The sequence below is a fragment of the Coenobita brevimanus genome, chromosome 29 (assembly GCF_032717465.1).
Source record: "Coenobita brevimanus isolate Jiangsu-jjx chromosome 29, ASM3271746v2, whole genome shotgun sequence".
NCBI lineage: Eukaryota > Metazoa > Arthropoda > Malacostraca > Decapoda > Coenobitidae > Coenobita > Coenobita brevimanus.
The window spans coordinates 28,615,808-28,641,436 of NC_136982.1; the positions used below are offsets into that span (position 1 = coordinate 28,615,808).

Below are 25,629 nucleotides of genomic sequence, written 5' to 3' on the forward strand. Positions count from 1 at the left end.
CTTGTACCACTTCATCGTTGTCCTGGCACAGTCAACACTTGAAATCATCGAGTCTGACTGATCAACTTGCCTCATGTTCAGATTATAGGCAAGTACAGACTCTGGTTTCCATACGTTGCGCCTCCTCTCGCTACGGTGATCCACGGAGTCTGTGCGGTGCATCAGGGGGCTGTGAACAGTTGATAGGAGGCAAACTTCCCTGCTGTGGTTCCACAGGGTTGCAAGGATGTTATTGGCCTGGAAGAAAACCACCTCATTCTTGTCAAGTTTCCTCCCTATCTTGACCATATGGCGACGGTTTCTCTTGACTGTACCACAGACTCCGGTGTCGTGTTGGTGGAGGAACCTAGCGAGAAGAGGGCTAGTGTACCAGTTGTCCAGGTACAAAACATGACCACGATGAAGGTACTCTTCTATCATTGTCTTCACCACGGCCCCAGAGAGTCCTATACTCCGATCTTCTATTATATCTGTCTGTGCGCCCGTGTACAAGACTATGTCTTGCACATAACCAGTCTTACAGTCACACATAACAAAGATCTTGAACCCGAAACGGTGTCTCTTGCTGGGTATATACTGCCTAAAGGAAATATTGCCTCTCCACAACACAAGACTCTCGTCTATGACGAGGTCTCTGTAGGGATAAAATGAGGAGCGGAACATTTCCCGTAAATGATCAAATACCAGCCTAATTCTCCTCATTTTATCGGTGTTATTTGCATTGGCTGGATCATCTGCATCAAAAAAGTGGAGGCGGCCGAGAATAAACTGAAATCTATTACGACCCATCACCTTTCCAAAGAAAGGTGTTAGGATGATTGGGTCCGTTGTCCAATAGGCAGGAATTTGATTTTTCTTCACCACACCCATCAAGATTACCAGGGCCAAAAATAGGAACATCTCTGATATAGTCACGGGAAAGTCATACTGTTCTGCATGCTTGCTTGTGGTTCCTAGGCATTCACTTTCAAGGCGCTGGGATTGTGAAAATATATTCGTCTGTTCTACTATGCGCCCAACAAACGCCTCATCAAAAAACAAATTGAAAAAATCTAAACGTGACGACCCAGCATTTACACCTGGAGCCGTGCAACCTGACCGCCACTCCTCAGTGAACTGGTGAATGATGGGAGTAAAATTACTCCCATCCTCCCAGTTCCACGTGACACCACCGTCTCCAGCCACGTCACCATCGTCCCCTTCGTCAGGGTGGGGAGGTGAGGGTGGTGGGGGAGGTTGGGGAGGTGGAGAGCGGCGCCTATCATCACTCGCACTTCTCTTCCCTCTCCCTTTTCCTTTACCCTTTCCCTTCCCTTTCTTTCCTTTCCCCACATCCTGGGGCTGTGGGGAGGAAGTTTGGGCATATTCAGGGGCGAAAGAAGTGCTGGGGAGTGACTCAACCTCCTCTCCCCTAGGCCTACGAGCACCACGTGCTCGTGCTGCCTCCCTCCCACCAATGGCCCCTTCACCCCGCACTACCCCCACACCACTCTCACTTTCACCCCGCGCTGCTGCCACAACACTTTCCCTTTCTCCCAGCAATCCCACCACACCACTTGCTACTTCCCCAGACAAAGTACTTGAACCATACCTTAGGTGTCGTCTCGCCCCACCTTCTGATCCACGTGGTGATATTTTTTCCTTTCCCAACCACTCGGCGATATCACGTCCTAGCCCTCTGTCATCCTCATCGTCCTCATCCTCGTCCTGATCAGAATTGTGATGGAGAGATAGCTGTGCACGTGGTTGGGGAGCAGCCTGGCCTTCCCTTGCCTTACGGTATGTCACATACCGCGTTTTTCGGGGCGAAGGGACCTCCTCATCACTGCTACTTATTTCTTCCTCTGGCTGGACGTAATCGCGATCCACCACATCATCATCGAGTGGAGAATCACTGTCTCCAGTGAAGGCTTCCAGGACGGATGCAATTTGCTCATCTGAGAGACCTTTCCGCGCCATGTCTGACCTGGGTCACTGCTGGCAGGTGAGTGACCGAGACAAGGGCGAGCGCGGGTCATGCAGGGTCTAGGACGCTGCCCGCCTGGCGGCAGGTAGGGGAGGCTTGGGTACCCGGGCGAAAGGAAAATCTCCCGCGAATTTTGAAGTTTGTGGAAATTATGAACCTTGCAATTGCAGGACGTTGAAGTACGTCCTCGGGACTGGCTGTGACAAAACGTGAGGACGTGGAAGTACGTCCTCGGGACGGCGCGGGTTAATGCCGCATTTTCGCGGGCCACTTTGGACCGGTTTAGACCGGTCTGGACTCATAAGTGATCGCGAGAACGGGCTAATGTCAGTCTGATCCTGTCCGAACCTGCTACTGGCTGCAAGAGTGACTGGGCATGGCCTAGAAGAATGTAAACAAATGTCGGGGAGTAGAGTTTATTATAGAAATTTCATGCTTCCCCTCGATTTTTATCTCGGTCATTAATGCTTTACTTTTTGTGCGATCTGTAGTAATACAAAGCCTCTACTTCATGATATTTATTTGGTTCCCTTCTTGGATGATCATGGGCCTCTGCTAGCGTTAAAAATGTAATTTAAAACAAACCTTATTCCCAAATCCGCCATTGTTGACCATCGATGTTTACACCCTGCCACGGATGCTCCTCTCCTCCTCCTTGGCTGTTGCTGACGCGCATACGTTTATGCACAGACTGGTCTCGCCTACGCTAGCTTGTGGGGCAGGACTGCTTTGGACCAATCTGTAACGGATTATTGTCTTGCCAGAACAGCTATAAGACCGGTCTAAACTGGTCGATACCGGTCTAAAAGCCTCACGAAAACATGATTGGGTGGTGTGATGAATATAAGGGATGGAAGTAGGAGGATGAAGTGCTTGAAAGGGTAAAACGAAGAAGACCAGCCGCTACTGCATGTGCAAATCAGATAATGTCATTGAAGTTGTACTAACAGTTACTGTACTTGTACAGTACTTCCTTTGTAGCAAGGAAGCAAATATTTTCAAATTCATGATACGAAATGATATAAAAATTGGGCAAAATGAAGGATTGTATTATTGTTATCGTAATTATTTAAGAGATGATGAGTGCAGAGTCAGCGTGGGAGGATTTTACAGGGGGGGCCTGAAACCACCACTTACAGTATATTCATCAGTCATGAGTATTATTTTTGCTTCCTATTTTTTTGTAAGAGATACATGAAACTGTTTTTTCTGACGTTATGACATATGACACGTGTGTAAAATCAGTCACTGTGGGGAATGCTTTATCTTATCGTCTTTAACAAATTTGACCCAGGTTTCTCCGGTAAGCCAAGCTGGTAAGTTTTCACAAGTTGCCAGTACAACCCCTAAGTTGTGCATTATATTTTTCTGGTAGGTTTCGAAAAGATTTGAGTGATTTTGACCTTCATTTTTGTTGGAAATGCTTCATTTTGCCTCTTTTTCCAATAATGAACTTAAACCTGCTGCGTGCCAGCTATTTTTAGCCCTCTGGGTCACCCCAGTGCCAGCCATTTTTCGACCTTTTATTTCTTGGCTAACATGATAGATTTCTATGTAGAAACAACGAATTTCGCAATTAAAATGCTCACCGAGGCTCGGAAATCAGTTTTATTGAGTCCTGCATACTCGTGTACAGGTATAGACGCTCTTTCACGCTCACCGCGTACATGAGAGAAATCGGTTTTCTATGTAAGGTATACTCAGGTATTTATGCTGGGAAGGTATAGCAATGTTCAGTGCACTTTTCTGATCACTTATTACATTAGCAATTTTTTCACCATCTCCTCATCCAAATAATGAAATGCTACTCTTATGTTAGTCAAGAGTTTAAAAGTCTCTCTAACTATCTTGTTAATGTGCTTTTCAGGTGACAAACTATCTTGGACCAGCACTCCCAAATCTTTCTCTTCTCTCATTTTTGTGATTAAATCATTACCCAAGAAATAATTCAGTGATGGCCTCCTGGTACTTTTACCCATTTCCAATACATTACATTTCTTTACATTAAATTTAATTTCCCTCGTCCGGCTCCAATCATGTATCCTATCCAGATCCTCCTGCAGCATTTTACAATCCTCCTTAACCTCTACCTTCCACAAGATCTTTACATCATCAGCAAACAGACTTGCATAACTGTTAACTCCATCTACCATATCATTTACATAAATCAGGAACATTACTGGTGCCAACACCGAGCCTTGAGGGACTCCACTTGTCACTTCGCTCCATCCAGACATCTTGTCCTTCACTACTGTCCTCATTTGTCTGTCTCTCAAAAAGTCTCTCATCCATTCCAGGAGTTTCCCCTTCAATCCTCCTATGTATTCTAGTTTCCGCATTAGTCTCTTGTGAGGTACCTTGTCAAAGGCCTTCTCTGTCTAAGTACACATAATCCACCCAACCATCTCTCTCTCCTGTACCACGTCAATCGCTCTTGAGTAAAAGCTCAACAAGTTAGAAACACATGACCTTCCACTTCTGAATCCAAACTGACATGCAGCCAAAATATTCATCTCTTATAGATATTTTATCCATCTGTCTTTCAGGATTCTCTCTCAAAATTTTGCGACTGTGCTGGTTAGAGACACTGGTTTATAATTCAGGGGTTCTTCCCTGTTTCCTCCCTTATAAATTGGTACCACATTTGCCCTCTTCCATTCTTGTGGCACTTTCCCCTCTTCCAGAGAACACACGATGTGTGTGTGTGTGTGTTCCTATTATATCTCATGAACGGCTTGAGCTATCAACATGAAACCTTCAGCGTATCAAGATAAGGCCAAAATCTTGGAGGAGTTCGAAAATGGCCACTCAGAGTCAGGGTCAGGGTCACCAAAATAACTGCCAAAGGTCAACTAGTTTTTTATTGTCTGCCTTTAGCACCATTATATCTCATGAACAGCTTGATCTATCAACATAAAACCTTCATGGTATCAAAATATGGCCTAAATTTTGGACTTGGCAAACAGAATATTTTGGAGGGCAATTAGCACTAGGCTCCCAAATGCCTTTTTTTATTATTATTATTATTATTATTATTATTAATGCATACCTCGTATATTCACCAGTAAAGGGTGAACAACAGGCCTGGTGGCCCAAGGATGTGGTGGAGGACAATGTGGTGTCGGAGTGGGGAGGAGTAGAGTCCATGGTGTGTGGGGGGGTGGGGTGCAACTGGGGTAGCGGTTCAGGGTAAGTGACGAGTTGTCGACGGTGGGACAGGAACAATATGATTAGCAGATACACAGACAGAAGAACAATCATATGCATTATTATACAGGTTTATAGTGGAGTAGTAGTAGGAGTAGCAGTAGTAGTATTGTGAGGGGAAAAGTGGGATTAGTAGTGGCAGTGCCAGCAAGATTCAGCAGTCTTGTGGTAACGTTGTTTGTGTGGGAGTGATGATGTGAGGAATAATGTAATACAACACGGGTTATAGGACTGGCCAACAAGAAAGCCCGTGAGGAATATGACGGCTTGCAGTAGGAGGATACTGGGAAGTAAGAGTAATAAAAGAGACAGAGTCTGAAGAAAAATAATGCAACTATGAGGTGATGCAACAGTTAAGGCCTGGATAACAAGGCAGAGCAGGATACCACAGCTGTATCTTCGTTGTCTCATATTTTGTGTTGTTTGCATCTGATTTCATGTGGTTTTAGTACATTATTGGCGAATGCTCTCTGCTGCCCATCACTATCTATCTATCTATTGCCAGACGCCTCAATCCCGTTTGGGGTGGCCACAAACAAATCGCCTCCAAGTCGCCCTGTCCCCCGCCATTTCACTGCCCTGCTCCCAACTCACACACCCCCTCTCTCATATACCTCTCCACCCCATCCCTCCATCTCATCCTCGGCCTCCCCCTCCCTCTTCCCCCCTCCACCTCACTCACATACACTCTCTTCGTCAGTCTTTCACCCTCAATCCTCTCCACATGGCCAAACCACCTCAGTGTATTCCTCCTAACGTTTCCTATCACATCCACATCCACACCACAGCGCTCCTTTATATTCTCATTTGTCAGCCTGTCTCTCCATGTGACTCCACAGGCTCCTCTTAAGTAACTCATTTCCACTGCTCTCACTCTTGACTTGTGTTCTTCCAGCATTGTCCAAGCTTCACTTCCATTCGTTAGAGTTTGTATCACAATACTGTCATATAGTAACTTTTTCACTTCCATGCTCACTTCCCTGCTTCTTATCACTGCTTTCAAGGAACCAGCAACCTTTCTTCCCTGCTGTACCCTTTCAAGCACTTCACCCTCCAAACCTCCATCCTTACTCATCACACTACCCAAGTACTTAAACATACTCACATTTTCCAATTCCTCACCAACCAACCTCGCTGTACATTCACTGACTTCACCTCTTTCAAAGACCATCACTTTACTCTTCCCTACATTCACCTTTAGATTCCGTTTCTTACACACTCTCCCAAACTCATCCACCAAGCCTTGCAGCTCTCCTTCGTCTTCACTCAACAACACAGTATCATCTGCAAACAACAGTACAGGGAGTTTCCAAACATTACCCTCTCTCACCAGGGCCACTCCAACATCCACTACCCTACCTTGTACCTCTTTTATTACCCTATCCATGTACAGATTGAACAACCATTTAGACATGACACATCCCTGTTTCAACCCAACCTTCAAAGAGAAAAATTCACTCAGTTCATCATCCACACGCACTGCAGCCTTAGCACCGTCATACATACTCTTCACAGCACTCAGCAACTTCCCATCTACTCCATATATTCTAAATACCTTCCATAATCCTTGTCTATCCACTCTGTCATAATTTATGCTTTCTCCAAATCCATGAAAGCTGCATACAACTACTTTCCCTTCTCAAGAAACTTTTCCACTAAAGATCTAAGAATGAATATCTGATCTACACAACCTCTTCCCTTCCTAAAACCTCCCTGTTCTTCCCCAACTAATTCCTCTGTTCTTTCTCTAACTCTGTCAATAAGTATCCTACCATACACTTTTCCTATTATACTAAGAAGACAGATGCCCCTATGATTACCACACACTTCTTTTTCACCTTTTCCTTTGTACAAGGGAATAATTATACCTGACTTCCAATCATCCGGGACTCTATCTTCCTCCCAGGCCAAACTGCACATTTTCCACATCCATTCTACTACTATTTCTCCCCCATACTTCAGCATTTCACCACACACTCCATCAATTCCTGGGGCTTTCCCCAATTTAACTTTCTTCATTGCTTCCACAACTTCTATCCTACTGATTTCTTCCTGTCTTCTCACCTCCCTCCTCCTCCCAGCCATTCTCCAGCCACTTATACTCGCATTACTTCCATCCCTTGTGTTCAACAATTCCTTAAAGTGTTCTCTCCATCTGCTCACTTTTTCTCCCTTCTCCACTAGTAATCTACCATTTTTATCTTTCACTCCCCTGCTCACTTCACTTCCACCCTGTCTTACTCTTTTCACCTCTTTCCAGAACATTTTCTTACAGTCTCTCCACTTTACACTCAAGTTCCTTCCAAATTCCTCATCCGCTCTCTTCTTACTCTCTCTTACTAATCTTTTCACCTCTCTCTTTCTTTCTGCATATAACTCTTTCGCCTCTCAACTTCTTCCACGCCCCTATTTCTCATCCATTCATGGTATGCTCTCTTCTTTTGTGCCACAGCCTGTGTCACCTCTTCAGTCCACCACACTATTCCTTGCACCCCCCTCAGTCTTCTCTTCATCCCACACACCTCGTTACGTGCTGCACATATTTCTTCTGTAAATATTCTGCACACACCTTCCACGTCCCCCATCTGTTCCAATACATATTTGCCCAATCGTTCCTCCACTTCTCTCTTATACTCTGCCTTTTTCTCATCGTCTTGTAACCTTTCCACTCTCCTTACAAATACTCCTTCTTCCCATCACAATGTGGTTTATTCGTCCACATAAAATAATTGCAACATTTATAACCATCCACACAGCTACTGTGAGCAACATTAAATTCAAAATCATTCTATATTATAGCTATAATGTAGACAGTCCAGGAATAACATTAACAAAAATTATCATATATAACCATCCACACAGCTACTGTGAGCAACATTAAATTCAAAATTATTCTATATTATAGCTATTCTGTAGACAGTCCAGGAATAACATTAACAAAAATTATCACTGCAGTGATAGTGACCAATTGCAACTGATATACAAATGGCTCGGTGCTTTATTTGTATGATGAGGATCCAAAACAGATGGGTAAGTTTCACAGGACACCATGATAACACAGTAGTCATTGTTATAATATATGCTATGAATGTTACGAACGCATAATGTTTTGTAGGCGAATAGCATGGAAATGTTTTGAATCCAATGTCATTGGGTTTCTCACCACTCGCCTCGTAGCTCAGTTCCAAACTACCACTCACAGTTGTCCATTATCCTGCTCTCTGTCTGACCCTGACTTCCACTTCCTTCCACCGAGGGGGGTACAGAATCTTTGGTGCGTGGGTGTACAGTTTATGGACAGTGTATAGAGAATCTAGACGAATCCCAAGGATCTATAGGTAGCTTTACAGGCCTGAATAATCAGTACGTAGAATTATGATGCCCCAAAGAAACCATTTACAACGCTGGGTGGTAACCATATAACCAAACCATACGTGCTCCCTATGTGTCAAGTGGGTTGGTGGAGGGTTAGTGCCCCTCCCTGTAATACAAATAACTCAGAGTCAAATGGCCACCCCATACGGGATTATGCCGTCTGGCAATAGATAGATAGATAGATAGTTTTTAGATCATAAACCAGTGAAGCGCATGGCCGTAATGGGGGTCCAATTAAGAAGAAACTTCAGGAATTTGATGGTAAAGTATCTTGGGAAGGTTACTGCATGCAGTTTAAGTTACTTGCTGATATCAGAATGGTTGGGGTGATAGGCAGAGGGCAGTTCAGCTTGCTACTAGCCTCAAGAGTGCCACAATGGAGAATCTTTGCCAGATGTCAGTGGAGGAGAGGAACTGTTATCAGTCCCTAGTTGAAGTGGTGCAGGTGCAGATAAAGGACCATTTACCAGACTGAGGTTTACAGAGGAAGATTCTGGACCCGTGTATGGGCTCATGGTGAATCCCTTCAGCAGCTTGCTCGTGACCTGCAGAGTATGGCACACAAGACGTACCCTGGAGGAGCACCTAAACTAGAGACCAGTTCATTGATGCTCTTGATAGTGCAGAGTCAAAACTGCAAGTGAAGCAGGCATAACCAAGAAGCATGCAAGAGGCACTAGCCAGGGTTCTGGTATTTGAGTCCTACATCAGGTCCATTACATTCAGTTTGCAGGCAGGACGTAGTGCAGGATTCAAAGCAAGAAAGGGGGAGGTATGTGAAGTGGATAAATTTGAAGGAAGTTGCTGTTATTGTGAGAAACCAAGAACACAGGAAAGATGACTCCTACAAGTGGAAGAGGGAAAAGGAAAAGCTCAGAGGAGGTTTCTGGTTCTGCGAGAAGCCAGGATGCAAGAAGGAGATTGTTACAAATGGAAGGAGGAACAAGAACAAAATAGTGCAAGGAAATCTACAATTGCAACAAAAGGGTGTTTGGTGAGGTGGGACACATCAGTTCTGATTGTCCAAATAACCAAGAGGAGGTTAAGAAGATAGCTGCAGAAGACAAGAAAGAAGTGGGTAAATTAGTAAAGGTTGGTGTTAAAGGGCCACAACCATCCACTTTTTCCCAAGTAGCCCCACCACCGAGAAAATGCAAGAGAACTTTGATTGACAGTGTACGAGTAGCTATACAGAAGAGTACAGGTGGCAAGAGGTGTTCCCTAGTGATTGATTCAGCCTCAGAGGAGACTTTTTTTGGGGCCTGATATGTAACATCATCAGTATCTGTCTGAGTCATCAGAACAATTGGCATAACTGGACATTGCACAGAACTGGGGGGACCCCTGGATGTCTGGACTGAAGTGGCAGGGCAAGAAGCTATGCTTCCGGTCTACTTTGCTGACATGGAAGAACCTTGTCTTCTTGCTCTGGACTATGTTATGTCCATGGGATGTGAGCTGGACTTCTGCTCCATGAAGCTCAAGGTTGGAGGAAAGTAGATTCCCATCGTGGCAAGGAGACATACCAGTTCTGGAGGTGAGGTGAAGGTACTGCACACTACAGTGATATCCCCAAGATCAGAACCAGTGCTCCAGTGTAATGTGAGAGGATCTTTTAGCAGCTGTGTAGGGGTGGTGAAAACTGATGGAGAGTGCAAGACGAAGGCTGGAGCGATGGTGGGGAGGGTTTTGGTGGAAACACACACAGGTGAAGTGCCAGTGTTGGTGGCCAGTTTATCCCATGAGACACAGAATATCAACAAGGGAGATATCGTGAGACTGTGCCAGGTTGTGAACCCTGAGTGGCATCAGTGGAAGGCCTATAAAAGTTGTGTAGTCAAAGATGGGAATCTGCCAGCCTGCTTACAAGACCTATTTCAAGGAGTTGCCAGTGGCAGGATGACTCACAAGTGCTTCAGTTAAGGCAGCTGTTAGTGAAATTTAGTGATGTCTTTTCAACCAGATACCTAGACCTGGGATGCACAGATATGGCGGAGCATCATTACTGATGTCTTTTCCACCAGATACCTAGATCTGGGATGCACAGATATGGCAGAGCATCATATCAACACAAGGGATCACCCTCCAATCACACAGCCTGCTCAAGGGATGACGCCAGCTCAACTGCAAGAAATGGAAAGGGTGATGGAGATTCTCCAAAGTCAAGGAGTGATAGAAAAGCCTAGCAGTCCTTGGGCATCAGCATTTGTTCTGGTAAGGAAGAATGTTGGCTCAGTGAGGTGCTGTGAGGATTACTGAGCCCTAAATGAAGTGACAGTCAAGGATGCATACCCTTTGCCAAGAATTGTTGACATGCTGGATGCTCCGTTAGGTGCCAAGTGGTTCTCCAACCTGGACATGAAAGCAGGGTATCACCAGGTCAGGGTCGCTGAAAATGACAGGGAAAAAACAGCTTTTTTGTACAGGGGGGGATTCATGGCAGTTCAAAGTGATGCCATTTGGCCTGTGTAATGCACCAGCTACTTTTGAGCACCTCATGGACAGAGAACTGGAGGGGATGCACTGGCAGATGGGTCTCATCTATCTTGATGATGTGATTGTGTTTGGACAGACTTTCAACCAGGAATTGGAGAGGCTGTCAGAAGTGTTCAGGATCTGAGCTGCACACTTCAGACTGAACTGTTAGAAGTGCTACTTGTTCCAGAGGGAAGTGAAGTACCTGGGACACACTGTAGTTGAGGGCAGCATCTGTACTTTTTTTTTTTTTAATGCAAGAAAGAAGGAACCAAAGGCCAGGAACCCACAAACCATTCCTTAAAAAAAAAAAAAAGAGAGAGAGAGAGAGAGAGAGAGAGACAAATTCAAGATTCATTCATTTTGAGATGCCTGTACACATTGCATTTGAAAGACTGGAGATATAGGAAGTAGGAAATATTGACAGAGGGAGACAGTTCCAGAGTTGATCTGTTGCATAAACCTTGGGCTGGAAGTAACAGTTAACTCTTGCATTAGAGAGCTGGACAGAAAATGGATGAGAGTTTGTTGCTAGATGGATGCTACGCATCCATCGTAGAGGGATGCAAGCAGACAGTTCAAAGGAGCAGTGACCATTGAAGAGGCAGTAGAAAAGAGATAAAGATGCAACAGTGCGGTGAAGAGACAGAGATCCATAGAAGGTGAAAAATTGGCCGGTTCCAACTTGTGTGGAGGAGCTACGGAGTTTCCTGGGTTTGTGTACCTGTTACCAGTGTTTGTCAAGGACTTTGCAACAATAGCTGCATTTCTGCATAAGTTGTTAGGAAAGAGACAAATTTATGTGGCCTGCAGTGACTCAGAAGGCCTTCAATGAATTCAAGCATGTATTAGCAAGCTCTCCAGTGTTGCCCTACCCAGATCAGAGTCAGCCATTCATCCTGGACTGTGAGACTAGTGACCATGGCATTGATGGAGTCCTGTCACAGAGGAAGGGTGATGTGGTGGCGCATTACAGCAAAAGGCTCAGCCCACCGGAGCAGAACTGCTGTGTGACGCTTAAGGAGCTGTTGGCAGAGATGAAGAGCCCTCTTGCCTTCCATCCCCACTTGAATGGGTCCTACTTAATCATCAAGACGGACCACACAGCACTTAAGCGCCTGAAGACATTAAAGAATCCAGAAAGAGAACTGGCACGCTGGCATTGGAAGCTGGACCAGCACAACTATGAGATGCAGTGCCATCTTGGGTGGGTACATGGCACTGCTGACAGCCTGAGTCGTTGGCCGTGTGACCCAGTTTACAAGCATTGTAGTAGGAAAGAAGGTCTTAGCAAGAAATGCAGCCATACTGCAGTGAGAGGGCCAGTGTCAGCTGAAGCAGACCTGAAGAGGATGCATGTGGAGAATACAGATGTACAACCAGTGCTAGAGTGGCTGCACCGGAGTACAGTGCATCCATCTTGGGAAGAGGTTTTTAGGTTCAACCCTGCAGCTAAGAGCTACTGAACTCAGTGGGACCTTCGTTTCAACACTGAATTACAGGAGCATCAGTAGGAGACACTGTTGGCCTCAGCAAGCATTGGCAGCTGGTGGTTCCTAAGAAAATGAGGTCTGAGGTCTTAGAAGAGTCTTATAACTGGATCACAGGTGGGCATCAGGGAGTGAAGAAATCTCCAAGTCGGCTGTGACAGAGGTCATGCTGGACTGACATACATCAGGATGTCGAAGAGTGGTGTTGGGCCTGTGATGTATGCTGTGCCAAGAAGGGACCCAAGGAATGTGGTTGCACCCGACTTCAGCTGTACCAAGTGGGTGCACCAATGAAAAGAATCACAGTGGACATTGCTGGACCTTCGCCACTCAGTGAAGGAGGAAACCGGTATGTATGCGTTGCAATGGACTACTTCACAGAGTAGCCAGAAGCCTATGTCGTCCTTGATCAGGAGGCCGCAGCTGTTGCTCAAGTGTTGGTTGACCAATTATTCTGTCAGTTTGCAGTGCCACAAGAGCTACATTCAGACCAAGTAGAAACTTTGAGTCTACTGTGTTCCATGAGTGCTGCAAATTCCTGGGGATCAAGAAGACCCGGATGACTCCATTAAGGCCACAGTCAGATAGGATGGTGGAGAAATTCAAGTGGACCCTTCGACAAGAACTGGCCAAGTACTGTGTAGAGGGACAGATGGAATGGAGCAGAAATTACCTGCATTGGTGATGGCATATCGATCTGCATCCCACGAGTGTAGGGGAGGGCGGTGATGGTTCGGATAGTGGGATGGCTCGGACAGTTCATTCCCTGAGCAACGTATGGGACCTAGGGCTGTGTGATCTTGCATGAAAGTGGGAGAGTTTGTTTACTTCAACCGCACGGAACCTCCAAGCAAGAAATGCCTCAGTTTTTATTCAGGTCGGATTTTATGTTTTTTTGCATCGTGTTATAATTTGAGTGTATATTGTAAGCTCTACCTTTATGAATATGCCAAGCATCGAGCTGTGCATTATCAGGGCTGAATCTGTGTTGCTTGTATAAGATATTGCTATGAAAAATGAATGTTAAACTCTCTTGGGTAAAACTTGAGGGTACTCATCAATTAACTCTGTCATGTCAAGGGAGGAGCGTAAATTCCGGCTGTGCACGTAACTCTTACTTGAGAGCTTTCAGAACAGTCAGGTAGAGATTTTTTACTTCTAATGCTCATAGGAAAGTTACTATTCATCATAGAAAGGCCACTTTGGTCTCATTTTGAAGATGAAGACTTTTGCTTTGTCGTACATTGTCCAAAAAGACAATATATACAAAATAAAATGCAAAAAAAAGTAGAAGTTAGCTGACATGCTAAAGTTTTACACTGTCCTTTAAAAAAATATTCGCAAAAAAAAAAAAACTATTCAAGACGTAATAATATTTTTTGCTTCTATACATAGCAGAATAAATTTCCTTTCTAATAATGCATTATTTGTTGTACTTTCTTAAATAATAATGCCTCATATATACGTGAGAAAAAGAAGCATAAGTGTTCAGCAGGAGATCAAGAGGTGTACATCCTACCCATGAGGAACGTCACAGCACATTGAGCCAAGGAAACCAAGTGAGCACGCATGCACCAGCTGTTGCAGGCTTAGCTCCTTCCACTTTTACCCGTCATCCAACAAAAATGACGACTCCCTAAATATTTCTTTAGAGATTGCATTGGATGAAGGGCAGTGTTGTCATACTGACGTCAGAGGTTGACAAACTCATGACAACGCAGGCCATCATTGGTATGTTTAAGGGTTAATTACATAGATTCGGACAGTTGAGGAGGGGGATGGTTCGGACACTCCGAACTATCCCTCCACTACTATGAAGTGAGGACCATATCAAATGATAACGTTTCTCTTATCATTTATATTTGAACACACAGTGAAACACCATTCTTATCAGGGAATATAGATTTGTAGTTTTGTTTATTTAACTAGTTCCTCAAAGTGTAAAAGGAAGGAAGGGGTAGGAAGAGTAAACAGTGTCGTGATGATCATAATGGACAACACTGTGTTTACTCTTCCTGCTGAAGACACGGTTCCCCAGGAACGGACCAATATCAAGTGTGAAGGAAGGGGTATTACAACTTCTGTTTCAGTTTTGCAGGCTACAAAATTCGTTAAATGTTTTAAGTTAGTCGGTCTGAAGTATGGCCTAGAAAGTGAAAAGTGAAATCAGTATTCCAGAGAGAGAGAGAAAAAAAAAGGCTAATTATGCATATTTTTGAAGCAGAAAGTAAAAGATTGTTAGTTATTAATAAATCTGGTGACAGTTATTTCAGTTATAAAATATTTTTTTAAACAAATATCAAGTGGTTCATTTGGATTCTGATGTTTAACCCTTTCAGGTCTCAAATAGGTCCCAAGGTCACATTTGAGAGACGCATTAAAAAAAAAAAAAGTCAGAGTTTGCAAATAAAGAAAAAAATATCATATTCATGCACAAGGAAGTAATACACATCTGCCTATAAAACATTAGAGCTCTACTCACTATACAAGTGCTGCAAAAATGATGGGAAGTTGTGTAGCAAGTGGTGTGTGGTAGCGTATGAATACTGCCATCTCGGTGGGTAGGTGATTTCTTGGTGCGTAGGCAACGTGATTGCATTGTGTTTCCATGTTTTTCCATAAAAAAACAGTGTAGTAATATATCTACATTATATCTCATGTGATTTGTGAATGATTCTTGAAATGTTTTCTTTACAAAAAACAAACTAAACAGTTACAAGATCCTTATAAAACTATCACTTACTAGTTACTACTGATAATTTTACTTTGCTCTTATTTTGCTTAGTGCTATCAAAGGCTGTGGGGGTGATGACATGGGAGTAAGCCTACGAGCTTGCCTTTTGTATGTACATATGTTTATTTTATTGTTGCTAACTCTATCATCCTGTGTACTTACAGGCAGCAGTAGAGACAGTGATAAAATATTAATTATTTCTCAAAATTGACGGTGTTATAAGTATAACCAGGAAATGTGAGAATCTCATGAAATATAAATCAGAAAAAAGTATTGAGACACTAACAATCATTTGTCAATGAAAAAGGCAAAACTCGCTGCACATGTGTGTCCGCCTGGTAACAAATAAATGCATGGTGCATGTATAAAAGGCTACAGAAACAACCTTAGAAACCTAAAATCATAAGTCTGTGATTATTTTCCCTCAATTAGACACTCTAACACCCAGGAAATGAATAAATATCGAGACATACAACGTGGAGATCTCTTGCGTGCCTGAGACGCGCCAGCTATGTGCGTAGCTGGGAGGCAGGGGGTGGGGGATTGGAGGGAGAGTGGAGGGTGGGAGGTAGAGGGGTGGGGGATCGGTGGGAGGTAGGAGGGTGGAGGAAGTAGGGGGTGGGGGATTGGAGGGAGAGTGGAGGGTGGAAGGGTGGGAGGTAGAGAGGTGGGGAATCGGTGGGAGGTAGGGGGTGGAGGAAGGGGGATATGAAAGGGAGGAGGGAGGTGAGAGCTATGTATCCTCCAGAGCAGTAAAATGTATATTGCAAACAATATTCTTTTGCTAAATGAACTGTCTGATAACAAAATAGTAAAAAAATATTGCCAGATCAACAGTATAATAAAATCAGTAAGTGCAACCCAACCCCCCACCATGATTATCTCTTCCCAGACGGTTTAAACTAAAATATTGTGATCTGCCCATGCCTGGTAGAAGCAGAGGGGTCTAGGGAGCGGCTCGTATCCTTATTTCATTCACCAACCTCATGCAACAGTTTTCATTCATGCCTAAATATGTTGCCACGGGAGTGGCTAGGAGACCCCTACCGAGAAAGCCACTATAGTGGCCAGACGACTGTAACTTGCAATACTTTGGTAATAGAAACTCCATGTACAAACAGCTAGATAAGGAGTTTATTACAAGCTCACAGTAAAATAGTCTGCCCGTCTCGGCTGTCTGCTATCAACTGATGCAATAACGCCGTCTTCAGGCGTGGGAAAGCGTGCTGACCTAGCAAGATTAGTGGGGGCATGTATGCATTGGGGGGGGACATATATACATCGGGGGTAGACATATTGTGGAGGGGGTACACGACCTGAAAGGGTTAATATTGTACTTTAGGAAAATGAAATGTCTTAATATTAATGAATGTTTGTTTTTATCCAATCCAGCTTACATAATTTTAAGAATATGCCGAGTAATACATATGGTCGAACCATCCCACCGCTCTGTCCGAACCATCACCAGTGGTAGGGATGGTTTGGACAATTTAGTCACTTGTGTTTCGTTAACTATAGCTTAAAGCAGAAAAAAGCTAAGAATTTCATGTTATCAGCCTAAAGAGCCAAATGATGTGGCAACATTTTAACATAAACCAGATTACTATCCTGCTTAAACCTGAATTTTTATAAATATATTTTTTTAAAGTGTCTGAACCATCACCACCCTCCCCTACTAGCTACTCCTCTGCAAAACTGATGCTGTGTTCGAGTTACGATTGCCAGTTGATCTGTTATTGGAAAGACTGCATGGTGAAAAGCTACCTACAGACACCTACAGCTATGCAAGACATCTTCAGGAAAGACTGGCTGAAGTACATCATCAAGTTCAAGGAGCTCTGAAGTGTTCAGGTGAAGTGATGAAGCGCAAGTTTGATGCCAGGACAAGTGAGGTGAGCTTCAAGGATAGTGACAAAGTTTGGCTATACAATCCTCAGCGGAAGAAGAGACAGTCACCAAAGCTGCAGAGCCCGTGTGGGGTGGGCCCTACACTGTGATGGACTACCTGTCAGACATTACGTACTGGATTCTGGAAGGTAGGAAGTCTTACCCAAAGGTGGTACATGTGAATTGTCTGTGGCAGTATCATGGGCCAGGACAGTACTGTACAGCTGGGACGTCTATGAGGAATCGTGCACACCCGCAGCCGATGATGTTGAGGAAGACCGAGGAGCAGAAGCACAAGAGGATGGTGATAGTTTCCCAAGGGAAGAAGTGAATCGGGAAGAGGACCAAGTCATTCCAGGAAGAGTGGACTGTGTGGAGGAGCAGGGACGTCGTCGGAAGCAGCATAGGAGAATATTTGATAAATTGAAGGACTATTTTGTTTGTAATTAAATGTTTAGTATGGGTGAAGGATGATGTTTGTATATATTGTGTAGTTTTCTTTGGACAACAAAAGGACTATGGAGGGGGTAGTGTTGTGAAGCAGGAGTGCTAGCTGGGTTGTGGTGGAAAGTTCTGGATGGTTAGCGCATTTATAGTTGCTAATGAGAGTTGCCAGGTAGCCTGCTGTTGTGAGCGGAGGTATTTTGTAAAGTTTTGCATTATTTATTTTTTTTTTATTTTTTTATTTTTTTTTTTTTCCCACTCTAGAATTTTGGATGATTGGTTGTTAAATTAACTAAGTTTGTGTGGTAAAGCATTTAGAGTGCTGCATAATGTAAGAAAGCTCTGGAATATTTTGGATGTCTCTTACATAGAAAACTGTTGCTGTTAGGAGTATGTCCGTGAACATTCAAGTTGCAAGGAAGGTTATAAAAGGATGGGGGAAAGAATAGAGAAGATAGTCAGTTTTACTTGTGGCCTTGTGGAGTTAGTGTAGCTCTGCAGTTGTGAAGTAGACAGTGTAATTACATGCATAATGAAGACACCAAACTTGAGAAGCCTGTGAATAAAACCCACACTCGTAGACGAAGAATATAATTACCAAACAGTTTCGGTGGACACTGCCACCATCTTCAGTGGTCAAGATAGTGAGAGGGAATGACATATTGACTATACAAGAGTTCCTTTTTATGCGTGTGTGTGTGTGGAAGGGGGGGTAAAGGTGGGGTGGGGTAGATTGTAAGCGGGGATAAACCCCAGGGGGGACATTACCGGGCAGGTCAGGTGTAATTCCTATCTGACCCTACCTGTGTCTTAGCAGGAAGGGACATTTCCACTAGGGACCTCATTATTGGATCTAGCTTGTACATACCTTCACTAAGGTTGAAATTCTCGTATTTCTGGATACACATGGCTTCAATAATCTTCGTTTCCGAAAGTCATGACTTCTATACAATAGATGGCTACCTTGCCAGTCAATTCTGTGGTTGGCTTCACAAACATGGTTAAATATTGCATTATTTAAATTACATGTTCTTATGGCATACTTGTGTTCCTTAATCCGTGTTTCCAAACTACGACCTGTTTCTCCTATGTAAACTAGTTCACAATCTTTGCAAGGAATTTTATATATGCCTGCTTCTGAATATGTTGTACATTTGTTCTTTACTAACATTACTCTGATGGTGGAGGTATACCTAAATGCTGTATTTACATCACTACTGTAACCTGTTAACTTTAACATATTCAAGTCTGCAACATAAGGCAAAGTGAGGAAACGTTTCTTTTCTGTGGTGGGTTCTTTAGGTACGTAGTAAGATCGCCTAGCGCGGAGGTATGCTTGTTTAATGAACCATTTGGGTTTTATTCACCGTCTTTGATTATCACGCAAGAGTGATTCATCCAGCCATTGAGAAGCCTGTGGTATTGCAACACCTGAGTTGATCTTGTGTACATTGAAACGCTGACCTTGCACAGAACAATTCTTTGGGCGACATCCTTCCTATGGGCAGCAGTTTCGCGGGCCGCTTTGGATCTGTTTAGGCTGGTCTGGACTCATAAGTGGTCGCGAGAACATGCTAATGTCGGGCCGAACCGTCCGATCCTGTCCAAGTCTCCTATTGGCTGCAAGAGTGATTGGGAGTGGCCTGGATGTCACTGCGATAAGAAATAAAAGATTCCTACCGAATTCCCAAACAGTTTGGGCTGAAACTTGCCTTAAAAGTTCACAGAATACATTTTGAGTTGAAGATTGCTGAGTGTATTCTTTTGACGAATTTTGAGCTATCCTTGTGCTGCCCCTCAAATTTTATTTCGGCCATTAATGCTTTAGTAATCTTATTTTGTTCAATCTAAAGTAATACAAAGCCTCTTCTTCGTGGTGAGATTTATTTGGTTCCCTTCTTGGATGATTACAGGCATCTTTTAGCATAAAAAATCTAATTTAAAACAATCCTTATTCCCAAGTCCGCCATTGTTGACCATCGATATTTACACCCTAGCATGTACGCTCCTTGGCTATTTCTTGGCTGTTGCTCTTGTGCATGTTTGTGTGCAGACGAGTCTGGCCTAGGCTAGCTTCTAGGTGAGGACTGCTTTCGACCAGTCTGTACCAGTCTAATCGTCTTGCCAGAACAGCAATAAGACTGGTCTAAACTGGTCAGTACTAGGTTTAAAAGCCTCACAAAAATGCGGCAATAGTAAACTACTGTTGGAGCCTGTGGTAGTGTGGGATGAGGGATACTGGATTTATCTTGCTTGCACTATAGATTCCTTGAGTGTAGGATCTCTCTATCTATCTATTGCCAGACGCCATAATCCTGTACGGGGTGGCCATTTGACTCTGAGTTATTTGTTTTACAGGCAGGGGCACTAACCCTCCACCAACCCACTTGACACGTAGGGAGCACATATGGTAGGACATTATTATAAATTACGTAAGGATAACTATTGCAAGATAATTATTTCATGCAATGAAGTTTTAGGTTTATTTTTTACAGTAGTGGTTTCAATATGGATTATATTGTGTACCAGTTATGTACAGAATGTGAGGTGTTATGCATAACACTGTGCTTCCATTGAGTATTAATTCCTCTTATCCTGCAGACCTGGATGTGTGGAGGTACACTTGAAATTGTGCCTTGTTCACATGTTGGCCACATCTTCCGCAAACGCTCACCATACAAGTGGCGATCAGGCGTCAATGTTCTCAAACGCAATTCTATCCGCCTAGCAGAAGTCTGGTTAGATGAATATAAGAAATACTACTATGAACGGATTGGTTATGATCTGGTAAGTAGTATGTTTTACTGTTTAATGTAGTTTTTTGATGTGCAGTATTTTTCTTTTATGGTATTCAACACAAATATAGTAACTATCTAATCATACAACTGAACAGTACAGTATTTTATTTCAGGATATTTAAGCAGCTTGATCTAATATGACGTGTGTAGTGTAACATAAAACAAAGCTGTTATTTACATCTCTACACCTATAACCGTGTTTAAAGCTTTAAGTGGGGTGTCACTTCTCCAGTGAAAGAGGGGCATTCTTGGCTTTACATATCTGTAGAGAGCCAAAGTATGACACTTCTTCTTTATCTTGTAAGTTGAGTTTGACCCGGGTTTTGCCACATGCACGAAAATTGAGGGGTCATGTATCAACAGCTGTACTTGTGAGTTGTCACCCTGTGGTGAGTTGTCCTGAAAAACTCCAGTGCTGTGTACAGTTTCACCTAACCCAGCCCACCGTAACCTAACCTAATCCAGTCCAGCTAAATCTGACCTAATGCAGCCCAACCCAACCTAACCCAAATCTTGACCAGAAATGGGAAAGGGACATCTGACCATGGCTCCAAGTTTATCGTTTTCCAATCATGCATATATGCCCAGGCCAGGAGACAACTCGCCATGGAGAACAATTCACTATGTTACCCCAGGATTTTCTTGTTCAGTTTGTAGGGTAGAAGTTCAATAATTTTAGAGGATTCAAATTTTTATGACACTTATGAAATTTGGCCAGATTACATACTAACTGCCATTTGGCCAAACAGTGTCATTGTAGTACAGCAATTGCGAGATATGTCATTACATTACTGTAATTGATGTCTCTCACCATCTGCTGTTTGAAGAATGTATGAGATTAATTCCCACAACAAAAGAATGAAAAATCTCTCTCTTTTTGTTTTTTTTTTAAATAGTCACAGATTGCACAGACATTGAAACTGCTATTCCGTTCAAGATTTGTAATAAAAAAACAAAAATTCCAACATTTAGGGAGTGTTTCTCAAACTTTTTTTTTTTACCTCATTCCCCCCATGTGAGGATCATAACCACAGATATAAATAAACCTAGATGCCATACGCCCATTCTTCAGTAGGCTACAGCGCTGATGCGTCTGCTTGGCCGCCATCTTGGAACGTCAAGCATGTAATAGTGGTGCTTGTTTTTGAGTGAATTCAGACTATGGAAATAAATATAACTTTGCCATTTCTTGTCCGATTTTGTTAAACTAGGGCTCAAGAAAGAGGAAATTAAATAAACAAAGATAGTACATAATTGGAATTTCGTAGTAAAGGATATATAACCATATAGTTAAGTGTTTAGACTACCAAATAGATCTAAGCCTATGTAGGGCTAATATGTCTATCAAAAAAAAATAATAATAATAAAACAGGAATTAAGTTCTACATCTGACCATGTTTATATTCAGAGTTTTACTAACTTCAAAACTTAAAACCATTAGGATTTAGATGACATCTGCTAAATTTACATTTTCACACATTCCGTACAGTTTACCTAACCTGCCGTGTGCTGGCTATTTTTGGCCCTCTTTTTTTTTTTTTTTTTTTTTTTTTTTTTTTTTTTTTGACTCTGGGCATAGGCTTCGCAGCCTGCTATCAAGGCCCAACAGTCCTCCTACATACCATACACCTCTTCACCCCAGTGTCGGCCATTTTTCGATCTTTTTTTTTCCCCCTAAAATAATAGATTTTGATGTGGAAACAACGGATTTCGCCATTATAATGGTCACTGAGGCTCGGAAATGAGTTGTATTGAGTCCTGCATACTCGTGTACAAGTATAACCACTCTCTCACGCTCACCGCTTACGTGAGAAAGCCGTTTTCTGTGTAAGGTATACTGTACTCAGGTATTTATGCTGGGAAGGTATAGCAATGTTCAGTACACTTCTGATCACTTATTACTTCAGCATCTATCACAATTTGCGTGTGTTTCTCACTGTGAATGCATTATCTTACACTTACTTGAAGATAAATACAACCTGACATCATTACGTACAGTCCTGACATTTACAAGAAGGTATTTACAACTTGACTTCACTATACAGTCCTTACACTTACAAGAAAATATTTACAACCTACACTTACATGAAAATATTTACAAATTGCTTTCACTATGTATAGCACTGGGTGAGGCACACAGGCAGTGTGAGGCAGAGCGAGCGTGAGGGGGGGAGCGAGTGAGTGTATGGCCATAACAGCCTGGGGGATAGTAGAGGAACAGTTACCTTACATGCCTGCCAGTTTTTACCCGCAAATCTTGAAAAATGTGGTCACAGTGAAGTTTTTTATTTTAGACCATTTAAAACGGTATTGGCACTGGCTGCAGCATTATGTCAGACTGTTTTAAAACGGCACTGGCACTTGGCGGGCTAATATCTTACTTTAACTCACAGATAGCTCTGGTAGCCTATGTATAAATAATTATTTCCAATTGCACGTGGATGACTCGAGCCCAGTAATAGTGTTTCAACTTTTATTTTCTTGTATTTTCTCGACGGACAGCTGGATCTGGCATGCAAACCTATAGTCCCCTTTCGTTACAACAGTAGGGGGCTAAAAATAGAGAACAGCTTGCAGTGAAACCTCTCCTCAGAGTTGTTTCCCAAACTCAGCTCGGGATCTGTAGGAAACTTATTTAAATAAAAGCAAGAGAAATCTGCATTAATTTAATTTTAATTGCATGCAATTTATTTTCTACAGTTTTTTTTATGGTTTACAGAGGTTGGGGGAGTGGACTTTCTGACCACTACTTGGTGGTGGCCAGAATTAGAATTCAAGTAAGATGGAGGAATAGAAGAAGGGAAAGACAAGAGGAAGGAGTAGTTGCAAGGAGAGTGGAAAGGTTACAAGAGGATGAGAAAAAGCCAGAGTATAAGAAAGAAGTGGAGGAATGATTGGGCAAATATGAATTGGAGCAGATGGGAGACGTGGAAGGTGTGTGTAGGATATTTACAGAAGAAATATGTGCAGCATGTGATGTGGTGTGTGGAAGCAAGAGAAGACGGAGGGGGGTGCAAGGAACAGCATGGTGGACTGAAGAGGTGAAACAGGCTGTGGCACAAAAGAAGAAAGCATACAATGAATGGATGAGAAATAGGGGCGTGGAAGAAGTTGAGACGCGGAAGAGAGAGTTATATGTAGAAAGAAAGAGAGAGGTGAAAAGATTAGTAAGAGAGAGTAAGAAGAGAGTGGATGAGGAATTTGGAAGGAATTTGAGTGTAAAGTGGAGGAACTGTAAGAAAATGTTCTGGAAAGAGGTGAAAAGAGTAAGACATGGTGAAAGTGAAGTTAGCAGGGGAGTGAAAGATAAAAATGGTAGATTACTAGTTGAGAAGGGAGAAAAAGTGAGCAGATGGAGAGAACACTTTAAGGAATTGTTGAACATAGAGGATGGAAGTAATGCGAGTATAAGAGGCTGGGGAATGGCTGGGAGGAGGAGGGAGGTGAGAAGACAGGAAGAAATCAGTAGGATAGAAGTTGTGGAAGCAATGAAGAAAGTTAAATTGGGGAAAGCCCCAGGAATTGATGGAGTGTGTGGTGAAATGCTGAAGCATGGGGGAGAGATAGTAGTAGAATGGATGTGGAAGATGTGCAGATTGGCCTGGGAGGAAGGTAGAGTCCCGGAGGATTGGAAGTCAGGTATAATTATTCCCTTGTACAAAGGAAAAGGGGAAAAAGAAGTGTGTGGTAATCATAGGGGCATTTGTCTTCTTAGTATAATAGGAAAAGTGTATGGTAGGATACTTATTGACAGAGTTAGAGAAAGAACAGAGAAATTAGTTGGGGAAGAACAGGGAGGCTTTAGGAAGGGAAGAGGTTGTGTAGATCAAATATTCATTCTTAGATCTTTAGTGGAAAAGTTTCTAGAGAAGGGAAAGAAGTTGTATGTGGCTTTCATGGATTTGGAGAAAGCATATGACAGGGTGGATAGACAAGGATTGTGGAAAGTATTAAGAATACAGTATATGGAGTAGATGGGAAGTTGTTGAATGCTGTTGAAGAGTATGTACGATGGTGCGAAGGCTGCAGTGTGTGTGGATGGTGAACTAAGTGAATTTTTCTCTTTGAAAGTTGGGTTGAAGCAGGGATGTGTCATGTCTCCATGGTTGTTCAATCTTTACATAGATGGGGTAATAAAAGAGGTACAAGGTAGGGTAGTGGATGTTGGAGTGGCCCTGGTGAGAGAGGATAGTGTTTGGAAACTCCCTGTACTGTTGTTTGCAGATGATACTGTGTTGTTGAGTGAAGATGAAGGGGAGCTGCAAGGCTTGGTGGATGAGTTTGGGAGAGTGTGTAAGAAACGGAATCTAAAGGTGAATGTAGGGAAGAGTAAAGTGATGGTCTCTGAGAGAGGTGAAGCCAGTGAATGTACAGCGAGGTTGGATGGTGAGGAATTGGAAAATGTGAGTACGTTTAAGTACTTGGGTAGTGTGATGAGTAAGGATGGAGGTTTGGAGGATGAAGTGCTTGAAAGGGTACAGCAGGGAAGAAAGGTTGCTGGTTCTTTGAAAGCAGTGATAAGAAACAGGGAAGTGAGCATGGAAGTGAAAAAGTTACTACATGACAGTATTGTGATACCAACTCTAACGTACGGAAGTGAAGCTTGGACGTTGTTGGAAGGACACAAGTCAAGAGTGAGAGCTGTGAAAATGAGTTATTTAAGAGGAGCCTGTGGAGTCACATGGAGAGACAGGCTGACGAATGAGGATATAAAGGAGCGTTGTGGTGTGGATGTGGATGTGATAGGAAGCGTTATGAGGAACACACTGAGGTGGTTTGGCCATGTGAAGAGGATGGAGGGTGAGAGACTGATGAGGAGAGTGTATGTGAGTGAGGTGGAGGGGGTAAGAGGGAGGGGGAGGAAGAGGGTGAGATGGAGGGATGGGGTGGAGAGGTATATGAGAGAGGGGGGTGTGAGTTGGGAGCAGGGCAGTGAAATGGCGTGGGACAGGGCTACTTGGAGGCGATTTGTTTGTGGCCACCCCAAACGGGATTGAGGCGTCTGGCAATAGATAGATAGATAGATTAATATTGGAATTTAATTCATGGGAACAAATGAAATAGAATCATTGTGCATGGCCTTGAATATAATTGTATTAATCCTTTGTATGTTAGGTGAAAAATCATAACCCGGAATGCCAGGTGGGGTCTTCAAAGACTCCAACTTAATGATTGGATGTCTGCCATATGCACAAAGATCTATCTATCTATCTATAGCTTGATGCCTTAATCCCACAAAGGGTGGCCACAGAG

General features: G+C 43.1%; 1 protein-coding gene across 1 annotated transcript in view; it reads left to right on the forward strand.

Moving 5' to 3' along the window:
* LOC145394930 (putative polypeptide N-acetylgalactosaminyltransferase 9) overlaps positions 1-25,629 on the forward strand; it is a 329,055-nt gene that overhangs the window by 143,422 nt on the left and 160,004 nt on the right. The window contains exon 7 of the mRNA XM_080268680.1: positions 20,180-20,365. Within this exon, the coding sequence (XP_080124806.1) occupies positions 20,180-20,365 (186 nt within the window). The remainder of the gene's footprint in view (positions 1-20,179; positions 20,366-25,629) is intronic.